Source organism: Aedes aegypti, chromosome 2 (assembly GCF_002204515.2).
Source record: "Aedes aegypti strain LVP_AGWG chromosome 2, AaegL5.0 Primary Assembly, whole genome shotgun sequence".
Classification (NCBI taxonomy): domain Eukaryota; kingdom Metazoa; phylum Arthropoda; class Insecta; order Diptera; family Culicidae; genus Aedes; species Aedes aegypti.
Genome location: NC_035108.1, coordinates 380,864,291 through 380,887,639, shown reverse-complemented (window position 1 = coordinate 380,887,639; position 23,349 = coordinate 380,864,291). Strand labels below are relative to the sequence as shown.

The window sequence follows — 23,349 nt, the reverse complement described above, 5'->3', positions numbered from 1 at the left end:
TCGCGATTTTTTGGGTCACTCTATTTTTTGTTCCGATTGATCTACAGTCTACATTCTAAATGCGGCCTACAAAGTATTATCCCAGATCATCTTCCGTCGTCTGTCACATATAGTAAGCGGGTTCGTAGGAAGTTATAAAGCCGGCTTCGTTGACGGCCGATAGACAACGGACCAGATCTTTACTGTACGGCAAATCATCCAAAAATGTCGTGAATACCAGGTTCCAACGCATCACCTTTTTAATCGATTTCAAGGCGGCATACGATAGTATTAGAGTGTCCATTAGGGTGCGGCTTATTTTTCAAAAGTTCTCAAAACCAAAAATTCGTGTGCTCTACTGAATTCAAATCACATTAAAACAGAAACCTCAAAATCTGAGCCAAAAATAGTAACATTTAGAGGTGGCGCAAGCGTGTTGAAGGTGAACCGATTTCAAAACTTTTGACACCATTTTCTTTCAAATTAAATTTATAAAAAATTTGTAGAACATCGAATTTGTCTAAAATCAAAACTTGTCTTATTTAAAAATATTTTTATCCAAATTTTTCCTCATTTTGCTAAAAAAATAATTTTTGTTCGACCATAACTTAATTAAAACTCAATCGATTCCGAATCTTTTAACATACTTTTGAAGCAAATTTATTTGTTTTCAAACTGTACATACAACTTTTTTTTTCTAAAAAATAGTTTTGACTTAGGTATTCAACAAAAACTACCTAAAAACATGATTTTTCAATGAAAACATTAAATTTCTTTGGATTATTTGAGTTTTTTTTTGCCGGAAATAGCATTTTTTTTCTATTAAACTTATATATATAAAGCATCTTGCCTTAATTACGAGTTGAATAGTGCATATATTTTTTAACATATGCAAACATAATTTTGTTTCAAAATTATTTTGAAATTGTTGCAAAGTCCTTCCCAAAGGTTTAACAAAGAGAAAAATTAGTTTCAGCCTAAGAGACAATATTTAACTGCCAAAGATTTGACAAAACTGGCGTTTTTCGTTAAAAAATAATGTTTTTGTGCAGTTTTTGCTGAATAACTTGGTCAAGACATTTTTTTAGTGAAATGTGATATATGGAAGGTTTGAAACGAATTAAATTAGCTTCAAAAGCATGTAAAAAGATTTGGAATCGGTTGAGTAATCATGAAGTTATGGTCAAACAAAGTTGAAATTTTTAGTAAAATGAGGAAAAAATTGGAATAAATTACTTTTAACTAAAACTTGTTTTGATTTTAGACAAATTTGGTGTTCAACAAAGTTTTAACAAATTTAATTTTGAAGGTATTGATGCTAAAAGTTTTAAAATCGGTTGAAAAATAACAAAGTTATGTGTACTTCACTGAAAGTCATTTTTTATAACCTGGAAATTCAACTTCAACACGCTTGCGCCACCTCTAAATGTTAATATTTTTGGCTCAGATTTTGAGGTTTCTCTTTTAATGTGATTTGAATTCAGTAGAGCACACGAATTTTTGGTTTTGAGAACTTTAGAAAAATAAGCCGCGCCCTAGTGTCCATCCCGGGAATTGCAAAAAAAAAATCGGGATTTCCCATTTCCCGGGATTTTAATTCTGACATCCGGGAATCCCGGGATTCCCGAAATGTTCATAGAATTTGATGAAAACCATTCAATTTATTTTTCATTGAAATTTTTCCACACCATCAAGCACTATTAGCACACAGCATTAGCCGGTTTGATTACTATAGGATGAGAAAGTAAATTTGAAAGTATGCCTAAACTAAGTCTATATTTTTGGGTATCTATCTTTTTACATGATATTCCACAATACCTTCAATAATCTTGAATCGTTTATTTTAGAACAGTTTTTTTGATTTTTTTAATGTTTGAAACAAATTGATTGACTTCATTTATTACCATACTTCCATTCATAAGTGATATATAGAATTTGACAAATACCTAGTGAACCCGTAATTAGTTAAGCTAAGTTTTGGTTTTTGTTAAGTTACTTCATCAGAATAAGAAAGTCATACATGAAATCTGAATTATTATAATTAACATATTATGTTGGTAAGTTACATTATCTTTTTGGGGGACGGACCTGGTGTAGTGGTTAGAACACTCGCCTCTCACGCCGAGGACCTGGGATCGAATTCCATCCCCGACATAGTCACTTATGACGTAAAAAGTTATAGTGACGACTTCCTTCGGAAGGGAAGTAAAGCCGTTGGTCCCGAGATGAACTAGCCTAGGGCTAAAAATCTCGTTAATAAAGTCAAACCAACCAAAACCAACATTATCTTTTTATTTCATTGGAAAAATATTGTATTGTTGAATTTGTACTTTTATTTTAACCAAAATACTAGTTTTATTGAAAATTGGAGAAATCTCGGGAATTCCCGGGATAAGCTTTGATTTTTGTCCCGAATCCCGGGACGAGCAAAATGGCCGGGAAATGGAAACTCTAGATAGTATCGACCGCGTAGAGCTATGTAAAATCATGGACGAGAACATCTTTTCCGGGAAGCTCACATGACTTATAAGAGCGTCGATGGAAGGTGTGCAAAATTGTGTGAAGGTTTCAGGCGACCATTCCAGTTCGTTTGGATCCTGCCGGGGACTACGACAAGGTAATGGAATTTCGTGCCTGTTGTTCAATATTGCGCTAGAAGGTGTTATGTGGAGAGCCGGGCTCAACAACTGGGGTACGATTTTCGCAAGATCCAGTCAATTTGTTTGATTCGTGGATGATATGGACATTGTCGGCCAAACATTTAAAAAGGTGGCAGACCTGTACATCCGCCTGACAAGGCTCGCCTAGGTAGCAGTGTTACGATAGACAGGGATACGTTCGAGGTGGTCGACGAGTTCGTCTACCTTGGATCCTTGATGACGGCTAACAATAACGTTAGCCGTGAAATACGGAGGCGCATCATCAGGTAAGTTGGGCCTACTATGGCCTCCACAAGAAGCTGCGGTAAAAAAATATTCACGCCCGCGCCAAATGTACCATGTACAAAACGCTTATAAGGCCGGTAGTCCTCTACGGGCATCAAACGTGGATTATGCTCGAGGAGGACCTACAAGCACTTGGAGTCTTCGAACGTCGGGTGCATAGGACGATCTTCGGTGGTATGCAGGAAAACGGTGTGTGGCGGCGAAGGATGAACCACGAGCTCGTCCAACTCTACGGCGAACCCAGTATCCAGAAGGTGGCCAATGCTGAGAGAATGCGATGGGCAGGGTATGTTGCAAGAATTCCGGACAGCAACCCTGCAAAGATGGTGTTCGCTTTGGATCCGGTAGATACAAGAAGGCGTGGTGCGCAGCGAGCTTGGTGGGCGGATCAAGTGCGCATCGATTTGGCGAGCGTGGGGCAGAACCGCGGATGGAGAGATGCGGCCACAAACCGAGTATTGTACCATGAAATTGTTGATTCAGTATTATCTGTTTAGATGTTAACTCAATAGATGAAGATGAAATGAGGTATCTGAAAAAATCCATTGTAATGAAGAAAAATTTCTGGTTGATAATACGAAACAAAATTGTATCAGTTTCATCTCCTGTTTTCTCATTTTTTTTCCTATGAAATTCTTCGACTTTTTGTACAAACAAACACGTCGGAACAGTTCAAGAAACTAACTGTATGAAAATCAGATAAATCCGTTGATCAATTATCAAGTCATTTCGTGACATGCAAACACTATTCATTTTTATTTATATAGATAAGTGCTAACAATAGGAGCCAACTCCCTAGCAATGTTAAAAAAATAGAAATTATGGTCACGAATTAGTTCGAGTTACTCCTCTGTGCGTTAGTTGTCATGGGATTCGACAATGCAAGTACCTATCAGATAAAATACGGTGTCGAAGCTTTACGATCCACACGGCAGGAAAGTATACCACGCTGTTTAAACATTACTCTTTATAGGGTTTTTCTTGGTTGCAAAGTTGGTGCCGAAGGACGGCCGACAGATCAAAATGAATGTCAATGTTGAATTTTAGATCGGAAACCAGATAGAGAAATCTATTGATTTGGAAACGAAACGGTGCCACACACTGAGCTGGGGTTGGCATTCTTGGAAGGAAACTCTACACCTCGTCTGATGAGTGCGTGGCAAAAAGTCCGCTGAGAATGAACATCGAAACGGGAAACGTTTTGCCTAATTATCATACACGTTCTGTTTGATGTATGAAAATATGTTGACTAATGATTTCCGGCGAAGTTCATTTGCTAACGTGATGTAACTGATTGGGCTGGTTCCTGGAAGTCAGTGTGAACCTAAACAAAACAGTTGCCATCTAGTTGAGCTGCCTATGGCTAGATTGAATGCCGTTAAAATTATTAGGGGAACTGGGGGTAAAATGAACACCCTAAGCAATTTCCATGTTTTTTTGCTAATGAAGCTATCAGATACTTTTCAATTGCTCAGAATTGAAGAAAGATGTTTATGCAATGTAACAAGTTAAAATATTATGATGGAAATTGAATTTTATCAACATTATTATAATTTTGAAAATTTCTTTCCATACAGTCAATGTTCCAAACATGTGGGTAAAATGAACATGTAACGAGGGTAATATGAACATATACTTAGGCGTAAAATGAACATACAATGGGGGTAATATGAACACATGCTGGGGGTAAAATTAACATGTAGTGGGGGTAAAATGAACACCATTCAAATTGAACGGGTTGTGGCATGATTCTCAGCATCTGGTACATAATCAATACACATCTCACAGCCATTCCGGAATCCATGGAACGTTTAACCGCGACCATTTGGATGGCAGTCCATGACTGTCTTTGTATTTCCTCCGGAAAACTCTCGGCATCTGAAATAAAATCCGGTAGTATTCGTCCTGCCATGGTGTTCATATTACCCCCATCTCGAGTGGTTCATTTTACCCCCAAAAAATCAATGTACTCAAATCATTTGTTTTAAGGATTTAGAAGATAAAAATACTTTCAAATTCCATCTACTTATCATAAATACTTTAAAGATATGATGTGCTACGCAGTTCAACAGATTTTTTATGATTTCAGTCATAAAAACCTTAAATTCCACGAGTAAAAATTTACATCACATGAGAAAACGGAGAGGCGTACTTTGTTTTTGTTTACTTATCCAGCTTTTGACAGTTCCAGATCGCGCTAGAGTTGTCGAAATAGCTTTTTTGTCTGAGGACTAAGGATAGTGCTATGTTTTGCATAGATTTATAGCATAATTACCGTAAAACACAAACCTGTTCATTTTACCCACAGTTCCCCTACATTGTTTCGGGGAATGTGAATGGAAACGTTTTATAAATTAATTATCAATGTTGTTCATACGGAAACTGCTGGATTTCACAATAATTTGAGAGATCCTGAATAGAATTCATGCATATTGAACGTTGGGTAAATATACACTATTTGAACGAGTTCCGTGTTAATCAATACGGCAATCAATTGAATAATCTGTTTTTCAAATGACTTGTATGATGGTTACAAAGGGCATTATATTTTATTTATCAGAACTAGGTGTTTTGTGCTGAGAAATAGGGTAGATGTACCAATAGTGGAGGTACTAAGCACTGTTGGACTTCATTGACCCGCCTGAATTCAAGAAGCGCAATTAATGTACATGTTAATGTTGTAACGGGAAGTAACGATCATTTACTTAATGAGAAAAAATATTTCATCGCAGTAATCCAAGGCATGTCAGTGAAAAATAATACCTCCACTATTGGTACACTGTTCCTTTAGTTGCAGTATATTTTTAATTTGTGTTCCTATAGTTGCGGTATCCGTGGTTTTCTTATGGGATCCTCCACTATAGGAACACTTTACCGCAACTATTGGTACAAGCAAGAACAGTTTAAGCAAATTTAGTGATATTTCATCAGTTTTAAAGCAATTTGAACGCTCTCTTCAACTATTCCGTGTATCAACAAGCCAATACGTCGTTTGGCAGTGTCGGTTCTGTGGCTAATGTAATAAAATCAGTGAAAACGGCACTACCGCAACTATAGGAACACCCACAACTAAGGGAACACTTACCCTACTTAAAATATGGTGGTGAAGTACATGGGCAGTTTTTATAATGTTAATTGAAATAACGGATAGACCCAGACAACTAGAATGTAAGTAAATGAAAAACCGAATGTAGTACTATACCATTTAACTCCACTAGAGTTTGTATCCTCTGACAGATACGCGTTTTTCGACCTCAACTGTAAGGCCGTCTTCAGTGTCGTGTACTAGACTTTAAGTCGAGTCTTGTACACGACACCGAAAACGGCCTTACGGCCTTAGGTCAAAATACGCGTATCTGTCAGAGGATACAAACTCTAGTGGAATTAAACGGTATAGTACTAAATTCGTTTTTTTTTTCATCTTTTTATAGGTATTCCACTAAACAGCTCGAAAATTTATTATCATCTAAATTTCAGCCAATTTCGACTAACAGAAGCTGAGACACAAATCACCAAACTTGTACATTTGTATGGATAGACAGCATTTGATTACTAACTTTTGTTACCGACTGTTTACTAGTGAGTGGCATATTTTTCGAAAGTTTCTTAACAATGTTAAGTAGCTCTCAGTTAATAACTATGGAAGTGCTCATAATAACACTAAGCTGAAAATCAGGCTCTGTCTCAGTGAGGACGTAATGCCAAAAAGAAGAAGCAACCAAGGATTCACAGCAACACACCGTCCCGTCACGCGAATGGAAAACGGTCAAATTGTTGGGCCATAGGAAATGCTCCAGGTCTAGATAGTAGTGGAAGCAATCGGCTTTTCTTGGAAAGTTTTCCCTACGGTCATTCCACCACTTCCGGCGACTTGCACCAAACCGGTTACAAGGGAGGAAGGGTACTGTCTACTGCTGCCTTGCGGAATCGACTGGCTTAGGCAACCAGTTCACACAAAGTACACAGCTAGTGTATCAATGTCAGGGTTCGCTATTTGAGTTTGGATAGTGATAGGGGAATTTGATGTTTTCACTTTAATTTTGTATTGTTGCCAACGAAATCTACGGCTTTATTGAACTAAGGATTTTTTCTATAGATTTTCACTTGCAAAATACAATAATAATTGTTTTTGTGTTTGGTAAATTAAAATGCAGATTATTAAAAAATATGTCTATGGCTATGTCTAATCTATGACAAAAGGTCGAAAAACAAAACGTTTCAAGGACAAAGGATCGAAGAGAAAAAGAAAAAGACTTTCTTAATCGAAATGAATGTTCTTATTTTTGCAACTCTATCTACGAATTTAACATGCTATGCTACGCTATTAGAGAGTATAAATTTAGTCCATGTAACAATAGGTTATGTTTCTAATTTTAACTAGGTATTCATTAACCCAGAAATAGAAGAACAGATCCATAATTAGTCTCAAGCATCCATACTTGACTTTATTTCAACCATCCAGTTGTCACGCGATTTCCCACCTTCAGAATCGCCACGCTGGTGCAGTATACTAGAATAGCAGTGAAGTTTATCTTCAGTATTGTAAAAATAGACCAGCACATTTTTAGAGCTTTCGTCGCTTTGCAACTCAAGCTATTAGAAATAGAGAAAATATTGATATGAGAGCAACAGAATGATTATATTGGTTAAGACCAACATGCTGACTACCTTTAAATCCAACATGCTGACTACCTTACAGATCCCAATCAGAGAAACAGACGTCTCTATGTGTGATTCGAGGAGTCAACCAAATGCATCTAGTAATCAATCTATGTATAAAAAAAAAAAACAAAACAAAACCAAGAACATTCAAGCAGAAACAAAATATTCGTTTTACCACCCATAAAATCTCACAAATGGAACCTTTCCGCCTGAAAACCCTCTCCAGTAATATTTCTACCATATTCATTTCAACGAATGTTACGCACAGGTGATGAAACAATTTGCAGCTGAATCGAATACCGGCCTCACAAACAAGATAACACAAAACTTTTTGTTTGATTACCATTACCGGTGTTGCCCAGCTGAGCTATGCGGTCTATGCACATACACTGTGTCCATTTAGCTTAAGACCACCTACATTTTAGAACAAATGAAACAAATTTTGTTGAACTTCAAAGTAGTTGTGAATGTTTTATTGAGAACTTCAGTTGTACAGTATTTTGTAATGATTAACTTACGACTAATGAATAAATCTAATTTTTTAGAGCAACTTTATTGATTTCTGCTGTCCATTTCATTTAGGACCATTTCATATATTGTTCGCTTTTACACAGTAAAAGCTATGTAAACAGTGAAATTAATGTGTCAATAATCGGTCACCTTACCATTCCTGTTAATAACCTGGAACATTCGGTTCGGCATACTGTTAACCAAGTTTTCCAGTACAGTCTTCTCAATATTTCCCCATGCCTCCAAAATAGCTAGGCTGATTTGAGCTCATCAACAGTGGCGTACTGCTTACCTTCAGCATAAATCCTGCGTACAAGGATTCCCCAGAGGTTTTCCACAGGATTTAGGTCTGGGGAGCGCGCTGGCCAGTCCAGCAGATCGATTTTGTGGTCCTTTATCCACTGTTTGGTTTCCTTGCTTGTGTGGATAGCAGCATTGTCCTGCTGAAAAGTGAACTTTTTGCTGGACAAAGTGTATCTACTATCTAACACATGCTGTTGCAAGATTTTTGGAAAATTTGTTTGTACACACTTAAAATAAATCGCAGTATCCTGTGAAATAAATCACCGAAATTGAACTGTAAACAACAAAATTACAGATTTTCCTGTGAAATCCACTATTTTACCGACAAAATCCGTGAAATAAACTATTTTACCGGAGAAAATCCGTGAAATCTATTATTTTACCGGAAAAAATCCGTGAAACAAACAATTTTACTGTAACCCTGTGAAATACTAAAGAACAGTTCGGTAATAGCATTATTTTCATCGAACTTCTGTGAAATCGTGTGACAGTCGCTCTAGCAGGCATGAGCTTCCTTTTGTTGCAGTTTTTGCACACCACTAACAAGTAGTGTTTTTTTTTTATTTTTTTTTATAGTAGGGTTCAAAAAAGCTTCAAAAGCCTGGCCTGTTGTGTGTTGGCACGGTGTGGGACTCACGTTAGGCGTGCTTAACCACTAAAAAAACTTTCCCTACTGCTCCTGTGCCTCGATCTCCCCCGGAACTACATCAGGCAACTTCATCGGGGAAACTAACAAGCAGTGTAAGCTAGCCTAATGGTAGCAAGCCTACTTCCTGATCGGTAGGTCGGGAGTTCGACCCCCGGTCTGAGCCATTTTCTTATTTTTCTTTACGATTTCGTTCAAAGATTTTACAGATTGTTCGGTGATTTTTCACCGAAGCTTAAGCTGTTGAGATTACGGTGAAATTTCACCGTAATCCGTAATTTTTTTAAGTGTGTATGGTGTTCGAATCAACGTAGAAAATACCATTTAAATTCCAGTGCCGAAATTTTAATTTGAAACTAGTTCTTGAAATAAGTCCATATATTTTATATTTCTTCAGGGTAGGAATCTTTAACCACATCTAGGAAGTATCTTTGTCAATATTTTTCTACCTTATTTAAACTTTTTCATAGGAACAATTTCTCATTTTCCACGCTTATACCTACATAAAATTATGAAAAATAATAACGTCTTCAGCCCAAAGCTACACAGACCAAACCATCACTAGCATTAGGTAACGGATAATACAAAACTCTTAGAAGCCCAGTGATGAGTGATACATTTTTCGTTATGCAAAAAGTTTCTTCTGATTAGAGCGGGAATCGAACCCACGCTTCATAGCACCTATAATGAGCTTGAACGATTAATGCTGCTAAATGCAAATTGAGGCCTTGTCCTCCTAACTATTGTTCGTGTTCGAACCTTCAGAACATAATCGTAATAATGAAAAATGAGGGGGTTAGAAACAAAGGGGTGTTACAAAAGTTTAGTTTTTTAGAGAAACGAGTTTGAAGTTTTTCAAGCAATTTCCATACAAATTATAGGGGATGCAAAAAAAAACAAGACAATATTCTACACATTATGTAATATTTGATATTGAACGGAAAAATCACCTGAAAATACCACTAAAAACTTGGAATGCGTAAATTTTTTAAAGTGTAACAACTACCGAAAAGCTAAACATTACATATAATTTGCAATTGGATTAGATGGAAAAATTGATGTGAAGATTTGCGAAAAAGTTACACGTCTTCTCAGTGAGAATCGAACTCACGACTCCCCGATCTCTAGTTAGGGCGCGTTACCACTACGCCATGAGAGGGCTCATGAACGCAGAAGTTAACCTGAATTCTATTCTCACTGAGAAGACGTGTAACTTTTTCGCAAATTTTCACATCAATTTGTCCATCTAATCCAATTGCAAATTATATGTAATGTTTAGCTTTTCGGTAGTTGTTAAAATTCCACTCGGCTGGTTAGCCGTAAACCACGATTCATAATTAAAAACAAATATTTTAAAGTGTACTCATATCAAAACCGACCAAAATGTCACTTACTGCCCTTTGCAGTACTTGCAGTATTCTTCGGTATCATTCACTAGCATTCACACATTTACATTAAATTTATGAAGAAATTAATCAAAATACTCCTACGAGAACTCCTGCAAAGTTCTATTCATTAATCATAAGAGTTCATGAAAAAATCAAAAAGAAGTTGTTACAAGAAGGTGAAATTTACTAATCTGAATTAGTTGTGCACTATTGCAAGACAAATTTAGTACGCATTGCTAGACAAATTAAATTTTCTTAATGGAAGCATGTCGGCTGTCAAAGTTTTGAAGATCCTAATGAGAGAGACTATATTACGCTGCACAAAAATAAACTGACTTTTTATCAAACTTCAAAAAAAGTTAATCATAATTTCACTGGGAACGCACAAAATCCTGAACAATAATTTCGCATAATTTTGAGGATTATATAAGGAAAATCCTGGACAGGATAATCTAATATTACGGGAGATTTCTCGCAAAATCTTGGGCATGATTGTGGCATAATCATTGACATGAATTCTATGGAAACCTTTGGTAGGATTCTTACAGAATCTTTATCAGTAACTTCGATAGAATAAGCACAGAGTCTGGAACAAAGTTTTCACATAATAATAGGGTCATTCTATCCTAGTTGGGATTCTTATAGACTTCTGAGTATGATTTATATAAAAAACTAGACCGAAGTTAAACAGATTTGTGGGCAGAATTACAAAAAAAAATTGGTGGATACATAATTTAGAACACAGTTCTCTCAAATTCGTCGAAAAAAAGTTGTCAGCAGCAAGCATCTTTTTTTTTATTTAAAAAAAACGCTGTATTCACTGATTTTTGTAAGATTTTATGAGAATGTATACTACACAAATTTTGGCCCGCCTCTAAATTTTGTTGCTAAGATTTGCCCCGTGGTTCAATAAGGTTGGATATGCCTACTTTAGGTTGTTCAGGTTGCTGATGTTCTTTCTGAATCAGCTTTCAACGCACACTTTGTGACATTTGTGATATGCCCAATATTTTTTTTAAAACGCAAAGCTTTTGTTATGTATTCTTGTTCTTTACGTTAACTTGTTTGTAATAGAAAAATCAAAAAAAAAATGTAAAATCATGATCAATATTGGCCACTTTTAATCAACTTTAACAAGCTTAGGCCAACATATTTTAACTTCAAGCACTAAAATTTCAATGTTTCAACGTTTTGGTTTAGCAAAAAAATCCTTTAATTATGTCAAGTGCCCTTTATACCAAATGGCATTCTGCCAAACGGCATTTTGCCAGATGGCTTTATGCCAAATGGGGTAGAGGCGTATTTTACAGAACAGCAATAAGTTTGTTTGCTCCCATGGATTTTGCAAATCAAATAAAATGGTTTGCGGATATTGTCGGTAAAATACCGTTTTGATTCATATTACGGACAGCCTCAAATTCCGGACACTCTAGTTTGTATGGGAAACATTTCACATGAAATGTTTCAAATTTTGCCGTTTAAAAAGTCTTATTTTCGTGGCTCGTTTTAATAAGCATTTTCCAAGAAAATCCATGAAAATGTATAATGCCCAGCTGCCTTAGACGTCTATTTAGTGGTTTAACGATTCCAATTGATAATTTATCTTTTCCATTTAGGATTTTCATGATCTGTCCGGAGTTCGAATCAAAGTGTCCGGAATATGAGGCAAAAGTGAGCAAGTGTCCGGAATAAGAATCGTGAAAAGTTCATACATTTCTATTTATTTTAAATTATTCATGTTGCGGAATCAAAATCTTCACTCGCCATTCAAAACTTAAGTGTTTTGGAGGCTCGTTAACGTGGAGGAATTATACCGAATGATTTATTGTATATGCTTTTTCATGAGTTATACTTCACTAAGGCCTTAAGTGTCCGTAATATGAATCAAAATGGTAGTAGAATCCACAAGGAAATTCGTATTTTTGTTTTCTTGAAGTCCAATTTGAATGATTTATTTCACAGGATACTGCGATTTATTCTGAGTGTGAATGATGTACATACACATTTAAAGATTTTAAGACGTATTAAGATTGTAATAGGTACTAGAAATTACCTGTTAAGATAGGTTATTTTAATACTAAAACACATATTCGAAATCATATGTTAATAGAAGTTTTATTATATGTTAAACATATTTTTCAATTATATGTTTAAACTGAGTTTTTCACGTTACAAAAATAAAATTATTTATCATTAGAGCAATTCTCGTTGAAACCAGGCCGCCATCGGCACCCATCGTTAGAATTCCAATTTTATGTCATTGATCGCTAGTTTTCGATAAAATTTAAGGGTGGTCCTTTCGGTTTTCTCTAATTGGTGGACCCCTTGTACGCCAGCTGGCTAAACAGTTTGCGAAAAAGCTCATTTTTTTATAAATCTTGGGTATTTCTCCACGTGATATGTCTCATATTTCCCTTGGAACACATAGCAAACTTAGTGGCATCGTATAAAGAAAGGATATAGTTTTCATTTGAAGTCAAAAAAAAAAAACTTTAGCGATAATAAGAAAAAGAGTATACGTGACCTTGTTTTTCTTGGTAGCTTCTAAATTCAACATGTTGAGTGCTATCAAGGTGAAAAATTAATTCTACTACTTAAAACCAAGATGGCGTCAAATCAAAGAAGACCGCTAGATTTTATCACTCGAAATAATACTCTAATTCTTTACTCGACTCGAATAAACCAACGATTGAAAACTTGTTTCTTTGTTGTACAAAAAATGATGTTTGCATTAATTGCACTAGCCATATACGTCACAATCGTAGAACATGATTTAGTAAATCGTTCATTTCATAGGGTAAATACCATTGCTCACCTAGTTTGTAGCCTTTCTCACGCATTTTTTTTCTCAGCTTTCTGTTGGTGAACTCAGAATTTTAAACGAGCAGTGCGCTAATGGTGAAACATCGATTTTTCTTACAAAATTCAAGATGGTGGCTAAATTCAAAATGGCCACCATTTTTTTTTTAACTTCAAATGAAAGCTATATCCTTTCTCTATATGATGCCACTAAGTTTGCTATGTGTTCCAAGGGAAATATGAGACATATCACGTGAAGAAATACCCAAGATTCATAAAAAAATGAGCTACTTCGCAAACTGTTTAGCCAGCTGGCGTACGGGGGGTCCACCAATTTGAGAAAACCGAAAGGATCACCCTTAAGTTTTATCGAAAACTAGCGATCAGTGATACAAAATTGGAATTCTAACGATAGGTGCCGATGGCGGCCTGGTTTCAGCGAGAATTGCTCATAAATGAGTAACCAATTATTTTGGAATTATGAATTTATCGGCTTAGGTGCCCGATACGATGGAGTTTCTGCCTTATTTTAATTTTATTTCCATTTATTAAACTTTTCCTAAACTTCCCTAAATTTGAATCAAACTGTTGAATGATATTTGTATTATTGTATTTTTTTAACATTCGAGTTTTCTATCATGCTATGGATATGGAAGATATCTAGATAATTATTGAAAACCTTTATTCATTATTCTGTACGAGCATTGTTACAAGACACAACAAAAATGTGAACTCATTGTAAATAGAAAGGCATTTTATACTTAATAAGTCTTTGAAAATATCAAAGATAAAGGACAGTTGAATAAAATATATTCCAAAGTTTTTGGTTTTGTTCAAGCTTCCAATCCAGCTTGAAAATCAAAGTGTCGTCGTATATGATACTTGACACGAATAGATTGTCTTTGAACCTTATTCGGGGCACATTTTTAAAATCTGAATCATTGGACAACCCCTTTAAAATTTCATTGAACGACACTTCGCAGACAGCTCAACCGAACCGCAATCGCCATTAATGAACAATATACTCGAAAGCCCCCCGCCTTTTTGTCAACCTTTGGCTTTCGGTGGCGATTGATTTTCCACCGCATTAAGCTTTCACTCACCTGGTAGAACGACGCACAGCCCAATCAGCACCCACGACACCACGCTGAGTCGTTGACTTTCGCCGCTGCTGGTTCGCCATACCGAGCGTGTTGCTTTCGATGATGGACGGGTGCTTCGCTGCATGTTGCTTGCCGATGATTGCTGATGCCGCTGCTGGTGATGGAGAGTGTTGTGGTGGGGGCGAAGATGGTGCTCGTAATGATCGTCACCGGATTCAACGCCGTTGGATGCTCTCTTCGCTTTCGAACACATCACTTTTAATTAACTTTTATCTCCTGTCGAACCGCTTGTTCACTGTGTTCACCTGACGAATTCCATCCAGAATGAGTCGAAATTATTAGAAATCGTGACGGATAGCCTTCGAGTTGGGATTAAATTAACACATGTTTTTGGTATGGTAGAATCAGTGTTTTCTATTGATCAATCGATCATTTTGGCTCTAGAATAACTTCTGAGCCTTTGAGTTTTTGTATGCTGTTTTTTAAATAATGATTGTTTTTCAAATGGTCAAATGGTCCACAACCAATGTTTTTTACGAGAATTCAAATTTTGTAACTTAAAATTTAAATTTTGCATGGTAAAATTGAATATTTTTCAGTGTATGGTTTTTCCTGCAGCCCAATCGTTTCACTAAAACTTTTTCATGAAACGTTTTTCAATAAATTCTCTAAAATCAGCTTGAACTTTAAAAACCATAGACCGTTTTCAGAAGTTATTCGCTTGAGTCGAATTGATCGATTTATGTATGGGAAACACTGATTCCACCGTATCGAAAACATATAGGTATAAAATCGAAGATGGTCGAGTACTGTGACTGACCGATTTGACATGGAATTGGTCACCTACAGCCCAGACGACAAGAGTACTCGTATGAAAAGGTCCTTCCTGCTCTACGTGTGTTGTTGAGTTTTGTGATGACTGGTTGATGAATCGTCGAAAGCACTGTTTTAAATAATTTCACTGTTCCTCGATGCCATCTAGCGATGGCGATTTTGGTGTGATGATAGTTTGACTTCGATTTGAGACTTGTTTCATGTTATTGTTTATGTCGTGTACTGGTATCATCACGGTTTACAGACGCATAATGAGTTCTGTGAGGTGTATTCACAGAAAAACGATACTGTTGAACCAACAATCAGTCGTTGCCAATCGACGTATCAGCAGTTTTTAACAATCGACAACAGCTGCAATACAAAAAAGCAATGTTCAAACTTTGCAGCGATTCAATAGGCTAAACGAGTTACATCCAGATGGGAAAACGGTAGTCTTTAGGGATCAATCCTGGATAATCAAATAACAATTATGTCGTTTTCGGGCTCTGAATTAATCCACTGTTTGACGTCGTGGATGTGTCGATAAATCAAATTTAGCTTGACAGATCGAGTGCATCGGATTTAAATTGGGTTTTTCTGAAACGGAAAAAAAAAATGAATGGAGAGGTGTTAATGATAATGCTTTAATCAAATCTGTTCTAATGAATATATAACTCATTCATCAGTGATTAGTATGGAGCGGTTCCATTTGAATTCGAATGTCGGTTTACTTTTGTAAATTTTGATTTGGCTGAAATTTGACACATGCTTTCTTTATACCCAAAAATGCCTATTTGCATCATCGGTTCGCCATTTTTACCCTAGCGTTACTTTTGAGAAGGGCCTAAGAAAATAAGCCTTAACAATTTAAAAAAAATTAAAACTCAGAAACTATTTGTCCGATCGGTTTGGTGTCTTCCGCAAAGTTTTAGGTTATTGTTGGAACTATCTGGAAAAAATATACACTGTTAAAAAATATGTTGTAATTTTTTTTTTTTTGAAAATAAAGCTTATAAATCCATTTTCTTAAAAATCGTTTTTTTGATTTGATTTGAATGGAGTTTTTTGCACAGTGGGTCAAGATGGAGAAATCATGGACAAAAAAGTTATGATTTTTTTTTTTAAAAGGTTGATTTTTCAATATAGTCTAAATAAACTTTTTAAATGCTTTTCGACCCGATTTCATGAAAGTACGCAAAATTTGCAACAAAAAAGGTTTACGAGAAAATTTTGCTAATTGCTACCGTTTCCGAGATACAGCGTTTTAAGTATTAAATTTACTGAAAATTCACAACTTTTGGTTGTTTTCGGATGTTTTTCGAGATGATAAAATAAAGAATTTTTTTTCTGAGAGCATTTTATTTCATGTTCTTATACAATGCACACTGGGCCAGGAGCAGAATTTAGCCAGACAAAACCTCTAGCGCTTCAGGAGTGCATTTTTTCGGGTTGGTGTCAAAGGAGACTTATCTTGAATTAGTTTGTTCTTCAATTTGATGATAAAAGTTAGTTGGAAATTTCGCCGCATAGGTGGCGCTGCGATGCAAACTTTTTTGTTTTGCGTCCTAGAGCCTTGGCGTCTTCGGCAATGATTTACAACGTGTAAAAATACGACAAGTTGTCGAAGACACCAAAGTTCTAGGACTTCAAATAATAAATTTTACGTTTTTTATACTTTTTACCTCAAAATCGTAAAATGTTTCATTTTAACAACCATGCTTCGCTTAATTTCGATAACATGCATATACTTTATGAAAAAAAAATCTTATTTTTATGTGAATATTTGAATTTTTGAACAAATTATTGTAAAAATATGATAATTTTTAACATAACTTAACTCAAAAAGTTGCAAATTTTTGCATAAACTTATCAATGATCCCAAATACGCTATATTTCATCTACCAAATGTCAAAGTTTGCCGGATGTATATTTTGGTATATTTGAGATATCTGAATTCAAAATAACCACCGTTTTCATATAAAGAGAATAGACTTATTATCATTTAATCATTGTACTACAAGATTGTTAGACACATTGCGTCAGTCAAGTTTTATAAATCAAATACTTTTTATTAGTCAGGTGTTACAGTATCTAGATATTTTCATATTGTTGTGTGGCTCTTATGTCATTCCCAGCAACTGTCTAATTAGAACTTCGCTATGGCCTGCTATAATTCATTTTTTACATCCTGTTATGACCGCGTCGAGACAGTTCTCTCTGACATAAATCACAATTCACAAATCACTAGTATCAAAATAAAAGTATTTGATTAACAAATCTTAACTGACGCAATGTGTCAAAAATCTTGTAGAATAATGATAAAATTAATAATAAGTCCATTCTATTTATATGAAGAGATGGCTATTTTGAATTAAGATATCTCAAATATATCAAAATATACATCTGGCAAACTTTAACATTTGGTAGATGAAATATAGCGTTTTTCGGTACATTGATAAGTTTTTGCAAAAACATGCAACTTTTTTAGTAAAATTATGTTAAAAATTATGATGTTTTTACAATAATTTGTTCAAAAATTCAATTATAAATAATAAGATTTTTTTCATACAGTACATGCATGTCATCGAAATTAAACGACGCACGGTTGTTAAAATAAAATATTTTACGATTTTGAGGTAAAAAGTAAAAAAAACGTAAAATTTAAGTGATTTACACATTTTTTACCATAACTTTGTTATTTGAAGTCCTAGAACTTTGGTGTCTTCGACAACTTGTCGTATTTTTACACGTTCTAAAACATTGCCGAAGACGCGAAAGCTCTAGGACGCAAAACAAAAAAGTTTGCATCGCAGCGCCACCTATGCGGCGAAATTTCCAACTAACTTTTATCATCCAATTGAAGAACAAACAAATTCAAGACAAGTCTCCTTTGACACCAACTCGAAAAAATGCACTCCTAAAGCGCTAGAGGTTTTGTCTGGCTAAATTCTGCTCCTGGCCCAGTGTGCAATGATGGAGCGTCCTATTTTGATACAGATTTCTTACTTTTTCATAATGTCAAGAATTTTTTTACTATCATTACAGTTTGGAAATAGCCTAACTTCTATTTTATCTACGGTAACTGGAATAAATAAATGGTTTTTTTTTGTGTTCCCTGAATAGTTATTGCTTTCTAATATTGTTCATTAAGCTGCTCTTTGATATGTTCATACTCTGTTACAGTTGCATAAGAAAAGAAAATTTGTGTTAGTTGCTCCTCCTTTCGCTTTTGAGCCCAATCAAATAATTCCTTGGCATTTTTGATGGGATGTTCACGTTCTTTAGCTAGACTAGCCCTTGTAGCCATGCGTTTTATTGTTCCCCCTAATGCATCGCAGGGCCCTTTGCCATGCGATATTGCGAAAAAATGCCATTCAACATCTATCGTTTTTCTTAAATTGGCAAAGACTAGAAAAGTTCTTTCTATTTTTATATTGTGATGCAGCTCCATCGGGCATGAAATAAATTTTGTTCAAATTTAAGTGCTTTGCTTGGCGTATAAAATTAATCATTTTTGAGATAAATAAGTTAACGGATATAGAATCATGCCGCAAATCTTCGGAAATTACTACAAAGCTCAAATGATTGAGCATGTCATTTTCCTTAAAATAAATCGCAAATGGATGAATAGTTGCTTGCTGCGCATTCCAGTGATGACTTTGAATTTCATCCTGAAGTACAAAAGTGTAATTTTCTGAAAAATCACATATAGCTACAAATTCTCCTTCCTGCAAGTTATTTTTTTTATTTTTCAAAAATGTAGACTGCTCTTTTTTAATTAAATCATGTGGTATCAATTTTTCTAACTTTTGAATGAAATAGGAAACAAACTCCTTCTTCTGTTTTGTGAACGTCTCTATATCGCATCGATCAGTTGTGACCCATTGCTCAAAAATAATTTCATCAACAAATTTGCCATCCATTTCTTCTAATAACTTTTTTTCTAAGAAAGTTGTGTCAATGCAATTTTCACATCGGCGTAAAAAACAATCTACTGTTGCATTTTCACATGTCAAACTATCTGTAAACACTTTTAATTCATTAGATAAACCGTATTTTTTTAAGCTGTGGGTTATGAGATTCACATTTTCGTGAATGGTACATACACAAACGTTGTGAGTTCCCGAGCTAGTTAAGAGTTTACAGTTTTTAGGCCGAAGTTTAGCAAAGGATGAAAATACGATTTGTACTTCAGTGTTCAATTCCTGGAATCGATTGTAGGCCTCTCGCAATGTGGTAGTCATGAGCCTTTTCTGAATAGCTTGGCGTTTTCCGTCCTTCCTAATTGTTACACAATCACGCTGACCAGGCATTGCTCGATTGGTTACATCATCCTCGTAAAATTGCATAACCGCGTGCTTGATATTTTCATCCAGTCCAGTGGTTGCCCTCGGACCAATAGTAGAATGCACGCCGCTTTTGTTCAGTAATTGTTTTGCTTCCGTTGCCATGTATAAAGTTGTATCAAATGTGTTCTTAATTGTCTCGGCTGTCCATGATTTAGGCAATACAGTTAAGAGTTGAAATTGCTCTGCCCTTGTCGTCCCTTCACTTGTAAACTTTTCTTTGAGCTGCTCAATTATTTCATAGAATTCGCCGGTTCTATTTTCATCAAATTTAGCTTCCTTATTTAGCGCAAAGATGTTTTGTCTAATGCTGTTGACTATCTCGTCATATTTTTTCGTGACATATTTAGTAAAACTAATTTTTGTCTTATCGATCGGCGCTACGAGTATACTTGATATTGACTCATTGAAAATATCGATATTCACTTTTTGGATGTATTCAGGAACGTTGGAATCCGTTGTCTCAATCGATGTTGCTGACGTTGCTTCTATTCGTGATTCTATTGAAGTTGCTGACGTTGCTTCCAATGACTCCTGACTAGGAATATTCATATTGGAATCCGTTGACTGTATTGAATTTGCAGATGCTGATGCTTCGATTGTTTCCTCTTCCATGCAAACATCTTCCTCTTCACTACTTGATAAGTCATCACTGCTTGATAATGCTGTTCTTTTGGCCAATTGTAAACGACACGAATCGCAAATTTTAAATTGTTTATTAAGCTGATTTTCATCTGCAAATCCTAGTTCAACTAATTTGGCAATATTACTTCCCGTGAGATTTCGGTAACTTTTTGAACACTTTTTTGAAAACACATTTACACAACCTTTGTTGATGGTGTTCATTTTATACTTCATTGTTCTAAGCTATCTTTTACTTTTCACTTGATTATCACTTGCTTGTGTCTTTGCTGCATCAGCTCTTTTTATACCAACATGGGTACTTGAATCAACTATTAGGTACGTTTCTGTCCGACCACAAAAATATACCAACGTGCTGTACTTTATGAAAACATCAGGTATATTTGTGTGAGACAACTGGGCACGTTACTCCTCTACTCATAAAGCTTTTGTTTTCGAAAGGAAATATTTCATTACCTTAAATCGATATAAATGCATTTCACGTATTGATTGCTTTATATTCGTTATTTTATTATTTTTTAACTTTTAACATTCTGTTCCATATTTTCTTCTTAAAATACAGTTTCAAATTTTCTTTTCTTATAGTACAGTTGATATTTTATACGCCTATGAATGATGATTGCAACTCCCCCACATGTCCCATCAAGTCGATCATTACGATAAACAAAAGTTTGGATCTTTTTTTAGTTTGTATCCAGGTTTTAAATATGATTCAGTAATAACTGCTTTATACACGTTATTAGCTGTAAGAAAATTTAACAGCTCGTCTTCTTTCCATTCAAAGAACGAGCATTCCAATTCTTCTTCTTCTTCTTCTTTCTGACGTTACGTCCCCACTGGGACAGAGCCTGCTTCTCAGCTTAGTGTTCTTATGAGCACTTCCACAATTATTTACTATGCTTACTATGCCAATGAACATTTTTGCATGCGTATATCGTGTGGCAGGTACGATGATACTTTATGCCCTGGGAAGTCGAGAAAATTTCCAACCCGAAAAGATCCTCGACCAGTGGGATTCGAACCCACGACCCTCAGCTTGGTCTTGCTAAATAGCTGCGCGTTTACCGCTACGGCTATCTGGGCCCCTTGCATTCCAATTCAAAATATTTAAATTATTATTTATTGGATCCATTAGAAAAACGTAATCCAATGAGAATTTGATTAGTAAATTTTACACCAATATGGACTGCTTCAATCATAGTGGTGGCTTTGAACATTGCATTGCATTGCAGATTCAATTGTTCAGTTAGAAAATTAAAATCAGAGACAGACATATCACTTGAAGTGGGTACATTATCTGATGATTTTCCGTTTGAATTTTCGGTAGACGAAGAGGCGGAGTAGATGTTACCTGTGGCAGCAGGGTTTTTTTTTTCATTTGATTTGAAACAATTAGAATGGGTGCGCGTAGTATGAAAAGGGGAGGAGCTCAGGTTACCTGCTACGATATCGGCAAAGGATTTTTGTTGGGTAAATGCTTTCGAAACTAAAAGATTCGAATGGCTACCCGACGGATTAAAATTAGTTTGTGAATGAGCATGATTATAATCGCATACACGAATGGCAAGCCCAAAATAAATGACTTATGGTTGCCCCCGCAATTGGCGCATATGAACTTATCAGTTTCTTCCTTTACTGGACAGATGTCCTTAGCGTGACAAGAACCTCCGCAAATCATGCATTTAGCATCCATGCGGATTTTTTTTGTACCATGACCACAATTTTGGCACCGGCGACACTTCTGGTTCTGGTAAATTCCTCCAGGTTTCTGGAAATGTTCCCATGTCACACGGACTTTGAACGTAAGTATAGCTCTATCTTTAAAAAATATGTTTCCATATACCAGTCGACCCAGCCTAGTATAATGCCAACTTTCCAAACATAATCATTTCCATCAATTACATTGAGACATAAAGCAATTTCAACAACAAGACCACCACCGCCGCCGCGCCGTCTGGCAATTTCTTACACTGACCCAAATAAGGCGCCTTACCTCGTAACCCGCCTCAATCCATTCGATGCTCGTAAATCACGAAGCGACTAATCTCATTTTCCCGAGCAAATAAAACGGCAAATGCTTCATGAATTATTTACCGAAAATATTACGACGTTATCCTTTTATTCTCGTAACTCTTCCACGTACGGCTTCCGTCTTCCCACTCTCCAGCAGGCTTCCATACAATTTTGCCTTGTTACAACTTCACATCGTTGTTTGTTTGGCTGTTTGTTGTGCCTCTAGGTAAAGGTAGTTTGTTTGACTTGAAAGGCTAGCTTTTGAACTTTTCCGTTCCATATACCCACACGAGTGAGCCGGGCTGACGTCCGATGATGCTTGGTGGCAATCAGCGATGCCAGATGGACATTATTGGAAAAAAGCTTGAGATAACAAGAAGAAGTCCAGTGTCTCCACTGATTTTCTATAAAATTCTTAAGAGATTCCTTCAGGGATTCATGTAAGAATACCCTCAGAGATTTACTCTAGAAACATCTCCGAGTTTGTTATTAAAAATTGATTGAGAAATCCGCAGAGAATTTTCGACTTAAGTTAGAGTCATTGATGAGAAGAACAATCCAGCACGTTATTCAAAGACAGCTTTGGAAACTTTCCAGTTACTTCTCCATTTATTCTTTTCTCAATTTCTCAAAGAATTTTAACGGAGATACTTTTAGGAATTGTTATACAAATTTATTAAGAACTTTTTCAAATTTTACTTCAGATATTTCACCAAAGTTTATTTCAGAATATCTTTCAGATGTTTATACACAAATTCTTACACAGAATTCTCAAGAATACTTTTACCGACATAACGAAATTTCTTCAGGTTCCTTAGCAGGTGGAAGAAGAATAATAATACCAAATTTTTATACAAATGTCTAAAAGTGATATTGACTTGATATATTTTAAGAGGCAAAATATCTGGAATTGATATCTAAAATTTGCTCCTGCAATACCATATCAATATGCAATACCATATCATACTTAGCTTTTGTAAGATCTAATCAATAACAATAAGCAATTTCTAAGATCTGCAAACATTAAATTTTGCTACTGTTTGAAAGTTCTAGGAGTAAAATTTTTATATTATCTTTAGATCTTTTATTTCTTACGCCAGTCAAGTCAATATAACGTTTTGATTGTCAGTACTTAACATTTGCTCGGGTTTCTTCCAGCATTTTCCTGGGGATAGCTCAACGACTACAAGTAATTCACAG

The 23,349-nt window shown here is 35.6% G+C and overlaps 1 protein-coding gene across 1 annotated transcript in view; it reads right to left on the bottom strand.

Moving 5' to 3' along the window:
* The window catches only part of LOC5566816, a 491,365-nt gene that overhangs the window by 363,859 nt on the left and 104,157 nt on the right, over window positions 1–23,349 (bottom strand). The window contains exons 2-3 of the mRNA XM_021846853.1: window positions 15,183–15,745; window positions 14,336–14,640 (exon numbers count right to left, since the gene is read on the bottom strand). Of these exons, the coding sequence (XP_021702545.1) occupies window positions 14,336–14,588 (253 nt within the window). The 5' untranslated portion in view covers window positions 14,589–14,640; window positions 15,183–15,745. The remainder of the gene's footprint in view (window positions 1–14,335; window positions 14,641–15,182; window positions 15,746–23,349) is intronic.